The following is a 20,181-nucleotide window of genomic DNA, read 5'->3' as shown; positions in this document are numbered from 1 at the left end:
ATGGGATACATCCTAGGATGTTGAGGGAAGTAAAGGTGGAAATCGCGGAGGTACTGGCCATAATCTTCCAATCCTCCTTGGATACGGGGGTGGTGCCAGAGGACTGGAGAATTGCAAATGTTATACCATTGTTCAAAAAAGGGTGTAAGGATAAACCCAGCAACTGCAGGCCAGTCAGTTTAACCTCGGTAGTGGGAATTCTCTACCTCAGAAAGCTGTGGAGGCCTGGGTCATTGAACACATTCAAGGCGGAGATAGACAGATATTTGAGCTACAGGGGAGTCGAGGGTTATGGGGAGCGGGCAGGAAGGTGGAGTTGAGGCCAAGATCAAATCAGTCATGATTTTATTGAATGGCGGAGCAGGCTCGATGGGCCGAATGGCCGACTCCTGCTCCTATTTCTTATGTTCTTATGACACATGTCAGGTTGAGAATACAAGTGAGAATCAGGCTGAATATAGAAAGTTCAGAGGGGAGGTGAAAAAGGAAATAAGAGGGGCAAAGAGAGAGTATGAGAATAGATTGGCAGCTAACAGAAAAGGGAAAACAAAAGTCTTCTATAGGCATATAAATAATAAACGGATAGTAAGAGGAGGGGTGGGGCCGATTAGGGACCAAAATGGAGACCTACACATGGAGGCAGAGGGCACGGCTGAGGTAGTGAATGAGTACTTTGCATCTGTCTTTACCAAGGAAGAAGATGTTGCCAAAATCATGGTGAAAGAGGAGGTAGTTGAGATACCAGATGGGATAAAAATTGATAAAGAGGAGGTACTAGAAAAGTTGGCTGTATTTAAAGTAGATAAATCACCAGGACCAGATGGGATGCATCCTAGGATGTTGAGGGAAGTAAAGATGGAAATCCCGGAGGTACTGGCCATAATCTTTCAATCCTCCTTGGATACAGGGATGGTGCCAGAGGACTGGAGAATTCCAAATGTTACACCCTTGTTCAAAAAAGGGTGTAAAGACAAACCCAGCAATGACAGGCCAGTCAGTTTAATCTCGGTAGTGGGGAAGCTTTTGGAACGATAATCAGGGACAAAATTAACAGTCACTTGGACAAGTGTGGATTAATTAAGGAAAACCAGCATGGACTTGTTAAAGGCAAATCGTGTTTCACTAACTTGATCGAGTTTTTTGATGAGGTAACAGAGAGGATTGAAGAGGGCAATGCGGTTGATGTGGTGTATATGTACTTCCAAAAAACACTTGATAAAGTGCCACATAATAGGCTTACCAGCAAAGTTGAAGCCCATGGAATAAAAGGGACAGTGGCAGCATGGATACGAAATTGGCTAAGTGACAGGAAACAGGGAGTAGTGGTGAACGGTTGTTTTTTGGACTGGAGGAAGGTATACAGTGGTGTTCCCCAGGGGTCGGTTCTAGGGTCACTGTTTTTCTTGATATATTTTAATGACTTGGACTTGGGTGTACAGGGCACAATTTCAAAACTTGCAGATGACACAAAACTTGGAAGTATAGTGAACAGTGAGGAGGATAGTGATAGACTTCAGGAGGACATAGACAGGCTGGTGGAATGGGCGGACACGTGGCAGATGAAATTTAACGCAGAAAAGTGCGAAGTGATACATTTTGGTAGGAAGAACAAGGAGAGGCAATATAAACTAAAGGGTACAATCCTAAAGGGGGTGCATGAACAGAGAGACCTGGGGGTATATGTGCACAAATTATTGAAGGTGGCAGGGCAGGTTGAGAAAGCGGTTAAAAAAGCATACGGAATTCTGGGCTTCATAAATAGAGGCATAGAGTACAAAAGCAAGGAAGTTATGATGAAACTTTATAAAACACTGGTTTGGCCTCAACTGGAGTATTGTGTCCAATCCTGGGCACCACACTTCAGGAAGGATGTGAAGGCCTTAGAGAGGGTGCAGAAAAGATTTATAAGAATGGTTCCAGGGATGAGGGACTTCAGTTACGTTAATAGACTGGAGAAGCTGGGGTTGTTCTCCTTAGAGCAGAGAAGGTTGAGAGGAGATTTGATAGAGGTGTTCAAAATCACGAGGGGTCTGGACAGAGTAGATAGAGAGAAACTGTTCCCATTGGCAGAAGGGTCGAGAACCAGAGGACACAGATTTAAGGTGATTGGCAGAAGAACCAAAGGCGACATGAGGAAAAACTTTCTTACGCAGCGAGTGGTTAGGATCTGGAATTCGCTGCCTGAAAGGGTGGTGGAGGCAGATTCAATCACGGCTTTCAAAAGGGAATTGGATAAATACCTGAAAGAAAAAAATTTGCAGGGCTACGGGGAAAGGGCGGGGGAGTGGAACTAGCTGAAGTGCTCTTGCAGAGTGACAGCATGAGCTTCCGACCACATATCCGCGCCATCACTAAGATCGCCAATTTCCATCTCCATAATATTGCCCAACTCCCCCCCTGCCTCAGCTCATCCGCTGCTGAAACCCTCATTCAGACCTTTGTTACCTCCAGACTCGACTATTCCAACGCACTCCTGGCCGGCCTCCCATCTTCTACCCCTCCATAAACTTGACCTCATCCAACACTTGGCTGCCTGTGTCCTAACTCGCACCAAGTCCCGTTCACCCATCACCCCCTGTGCTCGCTGACCTACATTGGCTCCCGGTTGAGCAACGCCTCGATTTTAAAATTCTCATCCTTGTTTTCAAATCCCTCCATGGCCTCGCCCCTCCCTATCTCTGTAATCTGCTCCAGCCCCACAACTCTCCAAGATCTCTGCGCTCCTCTAATTCTGGCCTCTTGCGCATCCCCGATTTTAATCGCTCCACCATTGGCAGCCGTGCCTTCAGCTGCCTGGGCCCTAAGCTCCGGTATTCCCTCCCTAAACCTCTCCGCCTCTCTACCTCTCTCTCCTTTAAGATGCTCCTTAAAACCTACCGCTTTCATCTTATGTGGCTCGGTGTCCAGCTTTGTTTGATTACGCTCCTGTGCAGCACCTTGGGACGTTTTACTATGTTAAAGGCGTTATATAAATGCACGTTGTTGTATTGTTGTTGTTGCTGTAGTAAAGAGAACAATCCCAGTCTCTCCACATAACTGAAGTCCCTCATCCCTGGTACCATTCTAGGCCTTGATATCCGTCCTGAAGTGCGGTGCCCAGAATTGGTCACAACACTCCAGATGGGACATAACCAGCGTTTTTATAAAAGTTTAGCAACAACTTCATAGATTCATAGAAACTTACAGCACAGAAGGAGGCCGTTCAGCCCATCGTGCCTGTGCTGGCTCTTTGAAAGAGCGATCGTGCTCAGTCCCACACCCCCCATTTATTGTCTGTAACCCTGTGAGTTCCTCATCCTCAAGAACCCGTCCAACTCCCTTTTAATATTACTTATGGAATCAGCTCCCACCACCTGTTCAGGTCGAGCGTTCCCGATCCCCACAACTCCCTGAGTGAAAACATTTCTCCTCATCTCCCCTCGAGATCTGTCGCCAATGATTTTGAATCTCTGACCTCTGGTTATTGACCCACTCACCAGAGGGAATAGTTTTTCTCTCTCTACTCGATCAAAACCTCTCATCATCCTGAAAGCCTCTATTGGGTCACCTCTTAACCTTCTCTGCTCCAAGGAGAACAGTCCGAACTTTTCCAACCTCTCCTCATAACCGAAGTCCCTCATCCTGGGTAACATCCTGGTAAACCTCCTCTCTACCCTTTCTAAGGCCTTTCCATCTTTCCTGAAGTGTGGGGCCCAGAATTGTCCACAATACTCCAGCTGAGGCCTAACCAGTGATTTATAAAGTTCTAGCATCTCTTTGCTTTTAGAAGCAATTTCCTTGCTTTTGTACTCTCTGCCTCTATTAGGGTCAGCTGTGGCTCAGTGGGTAGCACTCTCTAGGTGGGAGGGGCTAGGAGTGAACCAGGTGTTACTGGTTGCCTGATTGCAGCAGGGAGTTGGAGTGAGTTTGTAAAAAGTTGGTGGTGGGTTTTGGGGTTTTTGTTTTCGGGTTTTAGGGCTTTTTTGGCCCACAAAAACAGCCAGATGGCTGCTGAGGGGTCCGGCGTGCCGGGCCCCTCAGCGGACAGTGTTCCCAAGAGGAATTTAATTAGGGAAGAAACTGTGGTTGGAAGGGAAAGAAAAAGGCCCAAAGATTTGGGCCTGGACCCCAGGAGGTTTGGAAAAGAAAACGCGGTGGTGGTTCAGTGCGAGGATAAGGAGATACGAGCTCGGGATATTATCCAAGCGGTACATGAGGACTGTGGCGAGGGAAGCTGCTTTGCCTGCCGACCAAAGCCGGATGTTGGGTTCGAGGTGACGGTCAGTGGCCGAGAGGAGGTGGAAAGACCTTTACTCAGTTTGAAGGTTGGCGATAAGTTCTTGGAGGTATCTCTGCTATATTCGGAAGAGGTGGTGGTCTCATTCTTAAACTTGCCGGTTTATATTGAGGACGATGTGCTAATCAAAAAGTTGGAGTCGTGGGACATTAAAATTTGCTCAGCAATAAAGAGGAGATACTATCGAGGAACACGGGTAGCAGATGGAACCCGTTACATAAAGGTGCGGTTCCCAGAGGGGGTGAGGTCATTACCGTACAGCATGAAATTCGAGACACTGGAAGGAGTGCAGTACTTTCGAGTGCTGCATGATAACCAAGTGAAGGTTTGCTATTATTGTCTTGGACACGACCATCTTGTAAGAAACTGTCCAGACTTGTACTGTTATAATTGCAGCGAGTCTGGACACATTGCTCGGAGCTGCAAGGCAGAGAGCTGTGGGGTGTGTCACAAAGGCCCCACCTGCTGTGAGTGTGAGGCAGAAGGAACCTCTATGAGTGATGAGGAGATGGGAGAAGGAGAAGGAGATGTGAGTGGAACAGCCAGAGGAGCGGAGCAGTCGGAGGACACAGCTGGTAAATTGAAGAAGAGTGCAGGAAGAGGCAGAAAATTGCGGAGCAGAGAACAGGATGAAGATGGTGGAAAACACACCAAGTACAAGTGGAAAAGAACAAAGACAGCAGCGGGCAGCAAGGGTTGAGTGCAGACTCGAGCCTTAATACAGTTCAGCTCTCCCTAAAGAATCTGGTGTCCGCGGGGGGAGAGGAGGCAGGAGCGGGGTGCGTGGTAAATGTAAGTACTCCAAAAAAAAACGGGGAGTCGGACATCTCAGTGAGCAGGAGGGGGCAAGACAAGGAGAGGGTGCAAGAGGCAGGAGCCTTAAAGGGGCAGCAGGACGGGATCGGCAAGACAAAGACGCCAGAAGGGAACAATATAGGTGCGCCATTGTCCCATAGAGAGAAGGATCAGGGAGCAAGGGCCAGAGGTGGAGATGAGGTCGAAGGGAGCGGCACTGTTGGAGAAACTGCGATAGCAGGAAGACTCTCTTTGGGAGATGATGTACCTGACGGGGAGTAGGATTATGTATCTGACGGGGAGCAGGCACAAAGGGTTGCAGAAGAGCTTGAGAGTGAGGAATTTAGAGGGGGACAGATACATGGAAGTCGGGGGTGGGGTGGCATCATGTGGAAAGGGAAAGGTTAGTGAGGGGCAGAAGGAGGGAGAAAGGGCAGCTCCTGGGCCCAAACTTAATGCAAGGAAGAGGCTGAAACAGCAGGGAAGGTTCAAACTGGAGGTGAAAAAGAGTCGGAGGCTGCAGGAAAAAGCAACAGCTGGCCAAAAAGTTGGGAAGGAGCATGTGAGGAGGGAAGGGCCAGAGATTAAATGATGGGGAGATTATCAGGCATACTTCCCTTCTTTGGAGCCATGATTACATTGGTCTCGATTAATGTGAACGGACTGAGGGGTGAGAAGAAATTGCAGCAGTTGTTGCAGGGTTTTAAAGGCACGGACTTGTTGTGTCTGCAAGAAACCTTTTGGGATGAGGATATCCTAGAAAGAGTTCAGAAGGTTTGGAAGGGAGAGGTGTTTGCAAGTTGTGCAAACAATAACCGTAGAGGGGAGGCTGTTTTGGTGAGTACGTCCATAAAAGAGAATGTTGCCTTGGTGGACAAGGACACTGAGGGGAGATTTTTATGGCTAAGGGTAAAAATGGAGGGATTTAATTGCGATCTCTTTAATATCTATGCACCGAACGACCATTGCAAGCATCGCAAGTTTTTTCGGGGGTTATTCACTGAAGCGGCAGAGGTGGGGGATTTTAATGTATTTTTATCTCGGATGGACATTTCAGCCCAGATGACCTTTAAGGATGATAACTCCAGAGCGATGATTGTAAAAATGATGGCAAATTTAAATTTGAGAGACTTATGGAGGGACCGGAACCCCATAAAAAGGGAGTTCTCCAGATCCGGTTGGGTGGGTGATGTTTTAAAACAGAGCCGAATAGATTTTGTGTTAATGCGGGAAGGGTTAAGTTCTGAGGTGATGGAGATTTATTATAAAAAAGTATTTTTTAGTGATCACTCGGCTTTGGTTCTTAGAATTAGGAACAGCAGAGTTAAGATCGGTTCAGGGGTGTGGATTTTAAACAATCAATACCTGAAAGAAATTGCTTATAAAGAAGGGATTACAAATATAATAAAGAATGCTCGAAAGGAACCTTTGTTCTTGAAAGAAGAGTTTGGTGGGACAATTTCAAATATGAGGTAAAAGTTTTTTCGGTACGTTATGGGAAAAAGAGGGCAGCAGCTAACCGGCGTCGAGAAGAGAATATAAACAAAAGGTTTACGGATGTCTGTAAAGCAGTTGACGGAGGGGATAAGGGAGCTGAGGCTAAGTTCCGGGTGCTAAAGGAAGAGTGGGAATTATTGCAAGCTGAAAAATGCAAGGGGGCCATTCTCCGTGCAAAGGCTAGAGATGCATTGGAGGACGAAAGATGCACTAGATATTTTCTACAGCAAGAGAAGCTGCGACAGAGATTATCGTTAATTGAAGAGTTGAAGGTTGGGGAGAAGATCATTCATGAAAGTGGGGAGATTTTAGAGGCGGCTAGCAGCTTTTATCAAGAGTTATATACAAAAGAAGACATTTCCAATTTGGCGATGGAGAAGGTTAGTGCTTTTATTGAAGAGGGTTTAAAGGAGGATGAGAGAAGCATGTGTGACAAAGAAGTAGGATTAGCGGAAATAAAAGTAGCAATAAGTGGAATGAAGGGGGGGAAAAGCCCATGGTCCGATGGACTAAGTGCAGAATTTTATAAAGAATTTTTTGAGATTTTAAGTCCATTGCTCTGAGAAGTTTTTAAGGAAATTAAAATTGAGGGAAGCCTGGCCCCAGCTATGAGGAGAGGTATCATAAGCTTAGCTTATATAAAAATAAAGGGGATAGACAGGATCTGAAGAATTGGAGGCCCATCACATTATTAAATGTGGATTATAAGATCTTGGCGAGGGTTATGGCAAATCGTTTGAAGGAGGTGTTACCGCAGATAGTTTTGCCCTCTCAGTCCTATGGAGTCATAGGCCGGGACATCGCAGACTCTGTGGTCTCAATCCGAGATGCGATAGAGCTCATGGAAGAGAGTGGGAGGGAGGCTTATGTATTAAAGATAGATCAAGAGAAAGCCTTTGATAGAGTCTCTCATGAGTTTTTATTGAAGGTTTTGGAAGCATTTGGTTTCAAGGAAAATTTCATTCAGTGGATAAGGATTTTTTATTCAAACATATTTAGCTGTGTTAAATGTAATGGTTTTTTATCCAAGTATTTTCCGATACAGAGATCAGTGAGACAGGGTTGTCCCCTGTCCCCATTGTTGTACACATTGGCAGCAGAACCATTAGGTTACATGATGCGAAAGAAACAAGGTGCAGTTGGGATTGTGGTCCCCAGTTCTGGGCTGGTGTCGGTGATACACCAATATGCAGATGACACAACCATTGAGAAATGGGGAGTCAGTGAGGAAAGCTATGGGTGTAGTGGAGGAATATTGTAGAGCTTCAGGAGCCAGAGTGAATTATAGTAAGTCCCAATGCCTGGTTGCAGGGAGGGGTAGGGGGGAATGGTTGGGGGAAAGTCCCTTGAAGGTGGTGGAGGTTTTGGAAGTTCTGGGGGTGCATATGGGGTGCAAGATAGACAGGGATGAAGTGGATCGATTAAATTGGGAACCGAAGGTTATGAAAATTTAAAAGATTTTGGGAAGATGGGAAAGAAGGTGGTTGAAAGTGCAAGGAAGAGCGACAGTGGTGTCTGCTCTCCTGCTATCTAAGCTATGGTACTTATTGACGGTGAAGGATATTCCTGAGTGGGCGGAAAAGTCCATCCGAGAGGCTTGTGTGAGGTTTTTATGGGAAGGGAAACCAGCCTTGGTGGCTTACAATACCATCATTGGACGGAGAAATCAGGGAGGACTCAATTTCCCAGATATTGATTTGAAGAAAAAATCCTTTAGAATCAAATGGGTGAAGGGATTTCTTCAGAAGTCAAATACAAGTTTTTGGAAGAGTTGTTTTGAGCATTTTTTTAAATGAAGCGGGATAGGAGGGCAGGGGATATTGTATATGGAATACAATAATATGTTTTTGAAATCGATTAAGCTTCTCCCTAGGTTTTATAAGGGGGTTGTAGAGACTTGGGCCCAATTTTTAAAAAGTGTGCGGTTTATGCCCAAGGGGGCTGAGGAATTTTTAGAACAGCCCTTATTTTTGAACAGGTGGATCAACATCGAAGGAGAGGTTTTATTTAATCAAGCTTTTATAAAAGCTGGAATTATATCTGTGAAAGATGTATTATACGAGGTGATTCCAGGTTGGTTGCCGGAAGCGATAGTGAGGGACATGGTGTGGGAGGAGGATCAGGAGGTAGAGGGAAAAGCAATAGGAATCATGTATGAGAAGATTGTGAGGGCAATGCCACAGGATTGGATGGAAGAAATAAATGCGGAAATCTCCAAAGGAAGTAAAATGCGTCCCACTTTTCCAAGCTTTGTACTGGAGAAAGGGGGAGAGTTGGTCCAATTTGACAACTATAATATTCGAGATTTCTATGAGGTATTTAGAGAATGGAGATTCAAGACACCTGCTGGTCAGGAGTTTTGGCAGAGTATATACCCACAGCTGGACTTCAACAGGATTTGGAAGGGAGTGTGGGCGAATTTTAAATGTCCAGAATGGATTGAACTGGATTTCAAATGGGCTCATAACCAGATTTTTACCATGACGGTCTTGTGCAAGATTGGACGAGTGGAGGCGGCAACTTGCCCAATGTGTGGGACACAGGATGAGACTCTGTCCCATTTACTGGTGTTATGTCCGCAGTTAAATGACTTTAAGTACTATGTTCGACAGTTGTGTGAAGCTTTTTTGCTGGGTGGGGACCGAAGAGCGAGAATGGGAATCCTGTGGGACTCAATTTTGAGATGGGGATTGCAGGAGAGTCTGCCCGAGTCTAGCGGAGCGGCAATTAATTTAATGTTCAGTTTGGCTAGATTCGTGATTGTGCAAAGAAGGAATGCTCTGTTTTTTAAGGGGAGGAGAATCAATCTAAAAGAGTATTTTAAATATAAGCTGAAAGATCATTATAAGGCTCTGTGAATGTTTTATTCAGAAAGGAATTTAAGGAAAGTATTTTACAACCAATTTTTAAAGTACAATCGATTAATATATGTTACAGGAGACAAATTAAACTTCAGGTTTTGATGTTAAAATGTGGTGGCGGAATGGCTGTGCAGAGCGGCGGAATTGATTTGTATCATACAATGAAATGATCACGATGTTGTAAATGTTCTTAATGTTCAATAAAGTATATTAATTTTTAAAAAGTTGGTAGCACACTCGCGTGAGTCAGAAGGTTGTGGGTTCAAGTCCCACTGCAGAGACGTGAGCACATAAAGGTAGGCTGACACTCCAGTGCAGTGCTGAGGGAGTGCTGCACTGTCAGAGGTGCCGTCTTTCGGATGAGATGTTAAACCGAAGCCCCGTCTGCCCTCTCAGGTGGATGTAAAAGATCCCACAGTACTATTCTGAAGCCTGGTGTCCTGGCCAATATTTATCCCTCAACCAACATAAACAAAAACAGATGATCTGGTCATTATCACATTGCTGTTTGTGGGAGCTTGCTGTGCACAAATTGGCTGCCACGTTTCCTACATTACAACAGTGACTACACTTCAAAAAGTACTTCATTGACTGTAAAGCACTTTGAGATGTCCGGTGGGTTGTGAAAGGTGCTATAGAAATGCAAGTCTCTCTTCCTTTTTAATAAAGCCGAGGGTCGCATATGCCTCTTAAGCGGGTCTCTCTGTTCCTGCAGCCGATGTTCCCTAATGGGAAAGGTCCCGCGCAGGCCGCTCACCGGCTTTGCCGTAGGAAACACCGCGCACGGGGCAGAAATTTAAAGGGACCGTGCATTAAAAGAAACAGGCCGCGCGGAACAGAGCGCAGCTCATGGGGAGCATTGCCGGCAACCAACGTTCCCTGTAAGCTGTGCGGACACGCTGCGCTCTGCAGCTCCCACGCAGCCGGCTGACCAGCTTTTAAATAGGAAAAACCGCGCATGTGCGGTATTTTGAATGGGCCGCGCACCAAAAAAAAATTAAAGGGAACAACCCCTTTAAAATGGCACCATTCAGTTTATATTGGGATAAATGTAGACAGAGGCCTGGTGCCCTTGCAGAGTAAGTGCAATAAATCAATAACCTGAAGCCAGCACAGATTGAATACCAACATTTTTAATGTTTAATTTGTTGCCAGGACGTATGTGGAGATGTACACAGGGCCGAGCCATGTGACACACTCGGGGACGGTACGGGGTTTGCAAGGAACTGGGCTACAGGTAACCGCAAGGCCACGTTCGTGGCGGGGGGGGGGGGGGGGAGAGGTGGGTGAGTCAATGAGCTTAGCTGCCGTTGGCTGCAAGCTGCTGTCTCTTAACAGTGGACGGAAGAGCGAGCGCTCGTGGGTTCGGCAGGACTGAGGCAAAATCAGCGTGGCAAAATCAGCGTGACAAAATCGTGAAAACCATCCGTTCTGCATCGGCATCCTCCAGCCCGCCATTCGACAATGAACGTTCTAAGAATATAAGAAATAGGAGAAGGAGGCGGCCATTCAGCCCCTCCAGCCTGTTCCGCCATTCAATCAGATCATGGCTGATCTGTAGATTAACTCCATTTACCCGCCTTGGTTCCATATCCCTTAATACCCTCGCCCAACAAAAATCTATCAATCTCAGTTTTGAAATTATCAATTGACCCCCAGCCTCAATAGCTTTTTGGGGGAGAGAGTTCCAGATTTCCACTAGCCTTTGTGTGAAGAAGTGCTTCTTGACATCACCCCTGAACGGCCTGGCTCTAGTTTTAAAGGTCTGCCCCCTTGTTCTGGACTCCCCCCCCCACCCCCACCAGAGTGAATAGTTTCTCACTGTCTACCCTGTCAAATGCTTTATTCATCTAAAACACCTCGATTAGATCACCTTTAATCTTTTATATTCAAGGGAATACAAGCCTAGTCTGTGAAACCTGTCCTCGTAATTTAACCCTTTCACCCCAACCCTGCCTCCATTACACGGAAACCTGGAGGGGCAGACTGACCTGCGCACCTCTACACACACAGGGTCCAATAGACAGAGTCTGATCTGATAGACACACCTTGTCTGTAATGGGGTTCAATGGACAGACCCTGATGGATTCAGGGTCCGGATGGAGAGATCCCCTCTATAATGGGGGGTCCGGATGGAGAGATCCCCTCTATAATGGGGGGTCTGATGGAGAGATCCCTCTATAATGGGGGTCTGATGGGGAGATCCCTCTATAATGGGGGTCCGATGGAGAGATCCCCTCTATAATGGGGGTCTGATGGGGAGAGGCCCTCTATAATGGGGGTCTGATGGAGAGAACCCCTCTATAATGGGGGTCCAGTGGAGAGATCCCTCTATAATGGGGGTCCATAGGAGAGATCCCTCTATAATGGGGGTCCGTAGGAGAGATCCTCTATAATGGGGGTCCGATGGAGAGATCCCTCTATCATTGGGGGTCCGATGTAGAGAACCCTTCTATAATGGGGGTCCGATGGAGAGATCCCTCTATAATGGGGGTCCGATGGAGAGATCCCTCTATAATGGGGGTCCGATGGAGAGAGCCCCTCTATAATGGGGGTCCGTAGGAGAGAGCCCCTCTATAATGGGGGTCCGATGGAGAGATCCCTCTATAATGGGGGTCCGATGGAGAGATCCCTCTATAATGGGGGTCCGATGGAGAGATCCCTCTATAATGGGGATCCTATGGAGAGATCCCTCTATAATGGGGGTCCGATGGAGAGATCCCTCTATAATGGGGGTCCTATGGAGAGATCCCTCTATAATGGGGGTCCTATGGAGAGAGCCCCTCTATAATGGGGGTCCGATGGAAAGATCCCTCCATAATGGGGTTCCGTAGGAGAGATCCCGTCTATAATGGGGGTCCGATGGAGAGCCCCTCTATAATGGGGGTCCGTAGGAGAGAGCCCCACTATAATGGTGGTCCGATGGAGAGATCCCTCTATAATGGTGGTCCAATGGAGAGATCCCTCTATAATGGGGGTCTGACGGAGAGAGCCCCTCTATAATGGGGGTCCGATGGAGAGAGCCCCGCTATAATGGGGTCCAATGGAGAGATCCCTCTATAATGGGGGTCCGATGGAGAGAGCCCCTCTATAATGGGGGTCCGTAGGAGAGAGCCCCTCTATAATGGGGGTCTGATGGAGACAGCCCCTCTATAATGGGGGTCTGATGGAGAGAGCCCTCTATAATGGGTGTCTGATGGAGAGATCCCTCTATAATGGGGCCCCGATGGAGAGAGCCCTTCTATAATGGGGGCCTGATGGAGAGAGCCCCTCTACAATGGGGGACCTGATCGCAGCCACTCAACTCCAGCCAGGGACAATCACATCCAGAGAAAGCTTGAGACTCTCGGCCACAGGTGTATGAATGTGTACCCCCGCCCCACCAGCCCGCCCCACCAGCCCGCACCGCCCCCCACCCCCCCACCCCAGGACTGTCCTGTGACAGTTTCCCCATTCACCCAAACCAGTATCTCATTACAGAAACACACAAACTGCCCGTGCTGAAGGAGGTTGGCAGTAATTTCTAAAGCGTCTCTCCGCTGTTTCCACCAGCACCTTCTCTGCCCAGAGTGTTTCCCAGTCTATCAGCGAGAATAACAATCTTCACACCTTCTCGAGGTTAAAGGGCGGGCGCGGAGAGCAAGGATCGATCCCCGGTCCGTGCTACGTTAGCTGAACTCAGCCAGGGTTGTGTTTATTGGAGCCCCACAATTGGACTCAGTGGCCACTGGGTTAGGCAGTGGGGGGGGCAGTGGGGTGTGGGGCAGTGGGGGGTGGGGCAGTGGGGTGGGGGTGGGGGCAGTGGGGTGGGGCAGTGGGGGTGGGGGCAGTGAGGGTGGAGGCAGTGGGGGGGCAGTGGGGGTAGGGGCAGTGGGAGGGGGCAGTGGGGTGGGGCAGTGGGGGTAGGGGCAGTGGGAGGGGGCAGTGGGGGTGGGGGCAGTGGGGGTGGGGGCAGTGAGGGTGGAGGCAGTGGGGGTGGGGCAGTGGGGGCGGGGCAGTGGGGTGGGGCAGTGGGGGTGGGGCAGTGGGGGCGGGGCAGTGGGTGTGGGGGCAGTGGGGAGGACAGTGGGGGGTGGGGCAGTGGGGGGTGGGGCAGTGGGGGAGCAGTGGGGGGTGGGGCAGTGGGGGGGCAGTGGGTGTGGGGGCAGTGGGGGGTGGGGCAGTGGGGGCGGGGCAGTGGGGGGGCAGTGGGGGCGGGGCAGTGGGGGGGCAGTGGGTGTGGGGGCAGTGGGGGGGACAGTGGGGGGTGGGGCAGTGGGGGGCAGTGGGGGGTGGGGCAGTGTGGGGGCAGTGGGGGTGGGGCAGTGGGGGCAGGGCAGTGGGGTGGCAGTGGGGGTAGGGGCAGTGGGGTGGCAGTGGGGTGGGGGCAGTGGGGGGGGGCAGTGGGGTGGCAGTGGGGGTAGGGGCAGTGGGGTGGCAGTGGGGGGGGCAGTGGGGTGGGGGCAGTGGGGTGGGGGCAGTGGGGTTGAGTGGAGAGATCAAACAAAAATCAGACAATGATCGCACCCCAGATTGCTGTTCAATGAATCCTGTCTGTGTGTGGACATCAGGCGGGGGACTGGATCAGGCTCATCGCCGATGCACCCCACGAATGAATATCCAGCCACCGCTCCCTCTCCATAGGAACAGGAGGAGGCCATTCAGCCCTTTGAGCCTGTTACACAGGAACAGGAGGAGGTCATTCAGCCGCTCGAGCCTGTTACACAGGAACAGGAGGAGGCCATTCAGCCCCTCGAGCCTGTTACACAGGAACAGGAGGAGGCCATTCAGCCCTCGAGCCTGTTACACAGGAACAGGAGGAGGCCATTCAGCCCCTCGAGCCTGTTACACAGGAACAGGATGAGGCCATTCAGCCCCTCGAGCCTGTTACACAGGAACAGGAGGAGGTCATTCAGCCGCTCGAGCCTGTTACACAGGAACAGGAGGAGGCCATTCAGCCCCTCGAGCCTGTTACACAGGAACAGGAGGAGGCCATTCAGCCCCTCGAGCCTGTTACACAGGAACAGGACTCTACCCACCCAGGGGCTGTGTAGCCTTGTTCTGCTCCTGCTGTGTTCTAATTCCATGTTAGATTTCAGGAGATGGTTTTATTCCTGTTCCTGGCTGGGGTGGATATTGCCTTTACAGAAGGTAAGTACCGTAGAAAATATAGGGACAGAGTGATCTCCTGGAAGAATTTCGATCGCCTAGATGGGTCAGAGAGGAATTTCCCTGATTTTTTTCTCCCAAATTGGCCATTGGGTCTTTTATCTGGTTTTTCGCCTCTTCCGGGAGATCACATGGGTTCGGGTGGATGGAGAGTGATAGAAGATTTGAGGTTAGGATCAGATCAGCCATGATCTTATTGAATGGTGGAGCAGGCTCGAGGGGCTAATTGGCCTACTCCTGCTCCTATTTCTTATGTTCTTATGTAGGCCAATCAGCCCCTCGAGCCTGTTACACAGGAACAGGAGGAGACCATTCAGCCCCTCGAGCCTGTTACACAGGAACAGGAGGAGGCCATTCAGCCCCTCGAGCCTGTTACACAGGAACAGGAGGAGGCCATTCAGCCCCTCGAGCCTGTTACACAGGAACAGGAGGAGGCCATTCAGCCCGCTTTGGTTCCATATCCCTCGATACCCTTACCCAACAATAATCTATCGACCCCCAGCCTCCACAGCCTTTTAGAGGGTGAGAGTTCCACAACCCTTTGATTCTCCCCCCTCAATGACCGAGCTCTAATTTTAAGGTTGTGTCCCTCTTTCTGGATTTCCCCCACCAGAGGAAATAGTTTCTCTCTATATTTACCCTATCAAACCCTCTTAACATTTTAACACCTCGATCAGATCACCCCTCAATCTTCTAAACTCAGTGGAATACAAGCCCAGTCTGTGCAATCTGTCGTCATAATTTAACCCTTTTCGCCCCGGTATCATTCTGGTGAATCTGTGCGGCTCCCCCTCTGTATTCACCCATTTAATCTCCTCCCACAGCCCATGTACACTCTCCCCTATCATGGACTCTACCCACCCATTTAATCTCCTCCCACAGCCCATGTACACTCTCCCCTATCATGGACTCTACCCACCCATTTAATCTCCTCCCACAGCCCATGTACACTCTCCCCTATCATGGACTCTACCCACCCAGTTAATCTCCCCCACAGCCCATGTACACTCTCCCCTATCATGGACTCTACCCACCCATTTAATCTCCTCCCACAGCCCATGTACACTCTCCCCTATCATGGACTCTACCCACCCAGTTAATCTCCCCCACAGCCCATGTACACTCTCCCCTATCATGGACTCTACCCACCCATTTAATCTCCTCCCACAGCCCATGTACACTCTCCCCTATCATGGACTCTACCCACCCATTTAATCTCCTCCCACAGCCCATGGACACTCTCCCCTATCATGGACTCTACCCACCCATGTAATTTCCTCCCACAGCCCATGTACACTCTCCCCTATCATGGACTCTACCCACCCATTTAATCTCCTCCCACAGCCCATGGACACTCTCCCCTATCAGACTCTACCCACCCATTTAATCTCCTCCCACAGCCCATGTACACTCTCCCCTATCATGGACTCTACCCACCCATTTAATCTCCTCCCACAGCCCATGTACACTCTCCCCTATCATGGACTCTACCCACCCATTAAATCTCCTCCCACAGCCCATGTACACTCTCCCCTATCACAGACTCTACCCACCCATTTAATCTCCTCCCACAGCCCATGGACACTCTCCCCTATCACGGGCTCTACCCACCCATTTAATCTCCTCCCACAGCCCATGTACACTCTCCCCTATCATGGACTCTACCCACCCATTTAATCTCCTCCCACAGCCCATGTACACTCTCCCCTATCATGGACTCTACCCACCCAGTTAATCGTCTCCCACAGCCCATGTACACTCTCCCCTATCACAGACTCTACCCACCCATTTAATCTCCTCCCACAGCCCATGTACACTCTCCCCTATCATGGACTCTACCCACCCAGTTAATCGTCTCCCACAGCCCATGTACACTCTCCCCTATCACAGGCTCTACCCACCCAGTTAATCTCCTCCCACAGCCCATGTACACTCTCCCCTATCATGGACTCTACCCACCCATTTAATCTCCCCCACAGCCCATGTACACTCTCCCCTATCACAGACTCTACCCACCCATTTAATCTCCTCCCACAGCCCATGTACACTCTCCCCTATCATGGACTCTACCCACCCAGTTAATCGTCTCCCACAGCCCATGTACACTCTCCCCTATCACAGGCTCTACCCACCCAGTTAATCTCCTCCCACAGCCCATGTACACTCTCCCCTATCATGGACTCTACCCACCCATTTAATCTCCCCCACAGCCCATGTACACTCTCCCCTATCACAGACTCTACCCACCCATTTAATCTCCTCCCACAGCCCATGGACACTCTCCCCTATCGTGGACTCTACCCACCCATTTAATCTCCTCCCACAGCCCATGGACACTCTCCCCTATCATGGACTCTACCCACCCATTTAATCTCCTCCCACAGCCCATGGACACTCTCCCCTATCATGGACTCTACCCACCCATTTAATCTCCTCCCACAGCCCATGTACACTCTCCCCTATCATGGACTCTACCCACCCAGTTAATCGTCTCCCACAGCCCATGTACACTCTCCCCTATCACAGACTCTACCCACCCATTTAATCTCCTCCCACAGCCCATGTACACTCTCCCCTATCATGGACTCTACCCACCCAGTTAATCGTCTCCCACAGCCCATGTACACTCTCCCCTATCACAGGCTCTACCCACCCAGTTAATCTCCTCCCACAGCCCATGTACACTCTCCCTTATCATGGACTCTACCCACCCATTTAATCTCCCCCACAGCCCATGTACACTCTCCCCTATCATGGACTCTACCCACCCATTTAATCTCCCCCACAGCCCATGTACACTCTCCCCTATCACAGACTCTACCCACCCATTTAATCTCCTCCCACAGCCCATGAACACTCTCCCCCATCATGGACTCTACCCACCCATTTAATCTCCTCCCACAGCCCATGTACACTCTCCCCTATCATGGACTCTACCCACCCATTTAATCTCCTCCCACAGCCCATGTACACTCTCCCCTATCATGGACTCTACCCACCCATTTAATCTCCTCCCACAGCCCATGTACACTCTCCCCTATCACAGACTCTACCCACCCATTTAATCTCCTCCCACAACCCATGGACACTCTCCCCTATCACAGACTCTGCCCACCCATTTAATCTCCCCCACAGCACATGGACACTCTCCCCTATCAGACACTACCCACCCATTTAATATGCCGGGGGATTCTCTGCACAGCCTGGCCTCCGGTTTTGCTCCTCTCTTGTGAGCTGTACTGGGATTGAAGGGTCGCCCCCCACCCGTCTCTTCAGCTACCCCCCCCACCCACCCACCCACTCTTTCTCCTCGGACTCGCGTTACACTCTGCCCCTGATGGCAGCTGCTTCGTTCAGTTGTAAATCTAAGCAGCAAACTGATCGCCCGACCTTGGGCTAGCGGATTGACGGCCTCCATCGCCAAGCGGGCGTGCTGCCACGCCGATAGGCTCCACCTGGCACTGCCCAGCCAGGCACGACCCACCGATCGGCGATGGCACCGAATCTCGCCATGCCCGCTCCCCCCCGCCCGGGAAAAAAGAAGAACCTGGAATCGGGATCGGAATCCGGCTGCAGAGCGTCGAAACTCCCCAGGGAAACATGCCCGGCTGATTTTTCCGATGAACATGCCTCTTACCGTTTTAACGGTGATCGTTAGCCATTGACCCTTCAACTCACCGCTGCTGAACTCTGGCCTCCCGCAGTGACCAGCAACTCGTTAACGTGTTTTTGAAACGGGAGCAACTCACAGCTAAGGTATAAATAACATTAACATATATATATATATATATATAAAAAATCCCAGTGAATCTATACATGGCTATAAAATCTATCCGGGGTGGGTCTGGCGGGGGTGAGGGACGAGAGGACGGTAAGAGGCAGGATCAATCTCCTCCATGCTGAGATCGACACTTGCTATCTTCCTGCGGTCTCGGTGATCCTGGTGTGGACGAACAAGGAGGAGGGAGCGATTCCCGTCCCGTCCTTCGAGAGCAGGTGAATGTGGCGGTAACCTGCAGGGGAAAGAGACGTTAGAGAGTGAGGATCTCGCGGAGAAGAGTTAAGACATGGCCCCCTCCCCTTCACCTTCTCTCCTCCCCGCCTCCCCTCCTCCCCTCCCTCCGCCTCTCCCCTCCTCCCCTCCCTCCGCCTCTCCCCTCCTCCCCTCCCCTTGGGATGTGGCTGTGCTGTCGGAGGTACAGTCTTTCGGAAGAGTCGTGTAAAAGATCCCACGGCACTATTTCAAAGAATTACACTGAATGCACAGCACAGAAACAGGCCATTCGGCCCAACTGGTCCGTGCCGGTGTTAATGCTCCCCATGAGCCTCCTCCCACTCGACCTCATCTCACCCCATCACCATATCCTTCTCTTCCTTTGTCCCTCGTGTAGTTATCTAGCTTCCCCTTAAAAGTTCTCCCCGGTATCCTGGACCAATATTTATCCCTCAACCAACATCACTAAAACAGTTTATCTGGTCATTGTCACATTGCTGTTTGTGGGAGCTTGCTGTGTGCAAATTGGCTGCCGCGTTTCCCACATAACAACAGTGACTACACTTCAAAAACAAAGTACTTCATTGGCTGTGAAGCACTTCGGGACGTCGTGAGGTGGTGAAAGGCGCTGGAGAAACACGAGTCCTTTCTTTATGTCAGTAAAGGGTTAACAGGCGGGCGGGAGTCTCACCTTCCTTTATCGTGGTGAAGGGTAGCGTGTACTGCCCCACAAAGTCGTTCTTCGAAGCCAAGTCATAATCTTCGACCACGAATCGGACCAGAGCGAGATCAGGGACATGGACGATAAAACTCAGAGTCTCAGACCACACGGGGTTAAAGCCTGGTGAGGGCAGCAAGAGGGAAGCTGGTGACCATCAGGGTGAGAGAGTACACAACGTAGAATCATACAGCACAGAAGGAGGCCGTTCAGCCCATCGTGCCTCTGCCGGCTCTTTGGTAGAGCTATCCAATGAATCCCACTCCCCTGCTCTTCCCCAGAGCCCGGTCATTTTTCTTTCCTTTTCAAACATCTGTCCAATTCCCTTTTGGATTGTCTTTTGGTGCTCACAGACATCAACTCCTCCATATCCAGGTCAAAACCAGACTGCATTCAGGCTCACACAAACACAACACTCACACACAACACATACACACTCACAACACTCACACACACACTCACACACAAAACACTCACACACACAACACCACACTCACACAACACTCACACAACACAACACTCACATTCAGAAACAGAACACTCACACATTGGCAGGACCTTCAGTGGTTGTAGTTTTATGTTTCCGCCAATAGGTGGAGTCGTTTCACGCTATAGATGGTGCGACATCGCCGCCTGCTGATGGCAACATGTAATTACAATAAAACCAGACCTCTGTTTCGGTTGGCAGTGAGTTACACTGCTTGGCTTTGATTCCAGCCCAGATTGAGGGGATGAAAGTATCCTCTCTCTGCGGTTTTACTCCGTATCTAACCCGTACTGTACCTGCCCTGGGAGTGTTTGATGGGACAGTGTAGAGGGAGCTTTACTCTGTATCTAACCTGTGCTGTACCTGCCCTAGGAGTGTTTGATGGGACAGTGTAGAGGGAGCTTT

The 20,181-nt window shown here is 49.9% G+C and overlaps 1 protein-coding gene across 1 annotated transcript in view; it reads right to left on the bottom strand.

Annotated features, from left to right (window-relative positions):
* Positions 1-17,883: 17,883 nt before the first annotated feature.
* Positions 17,884-20,181, bottom strand: part of LOC147120607 (1-phosphatidylinositol 4,5-bisphosphate phosphodiesterase delta-4-like) — a 47,086-nt gene continuing 44,788 nt past the window's right edge. The window contains exons 4-5 of the mRNA XM_085983864.1: positions 19,263-19,412; positions 17,884-18,590 (exon numbers count right to left, since the gene is read on the bottom strand). Coding sequence (XP_085839990.1) covers positions 18,493-18,590; positions 19,263-19,412 — 248 coding nt within the window. The 3' untranslated portion in view covers positions 17,884-18,492. The remainder of the gene's footprint in view (positions 18,591-19,262; positions 19,413-20,181) is intronic.

The sequence above is a fragment of the Somniosus microcephalus genome, chromosome 4, assembly GCF_052327205.1.
Source record: "Somniosus microcephalus isolate GS21.2 chromosome 4, FLI_Smic_1.0, whole genome shotgun sequence".
Lineage (NCBI taxonomy): Eukaryota > Metazoa > Chordata > Chondrichthyes > Squaliformes > Somniosidae > Somniosus > Somniosus microcephalus.
The sequence above is the reverse complement of the archived record's forward strand: the minus strand, read 5'-3'. Positions and strand labels throughout refer to the sequence as shown.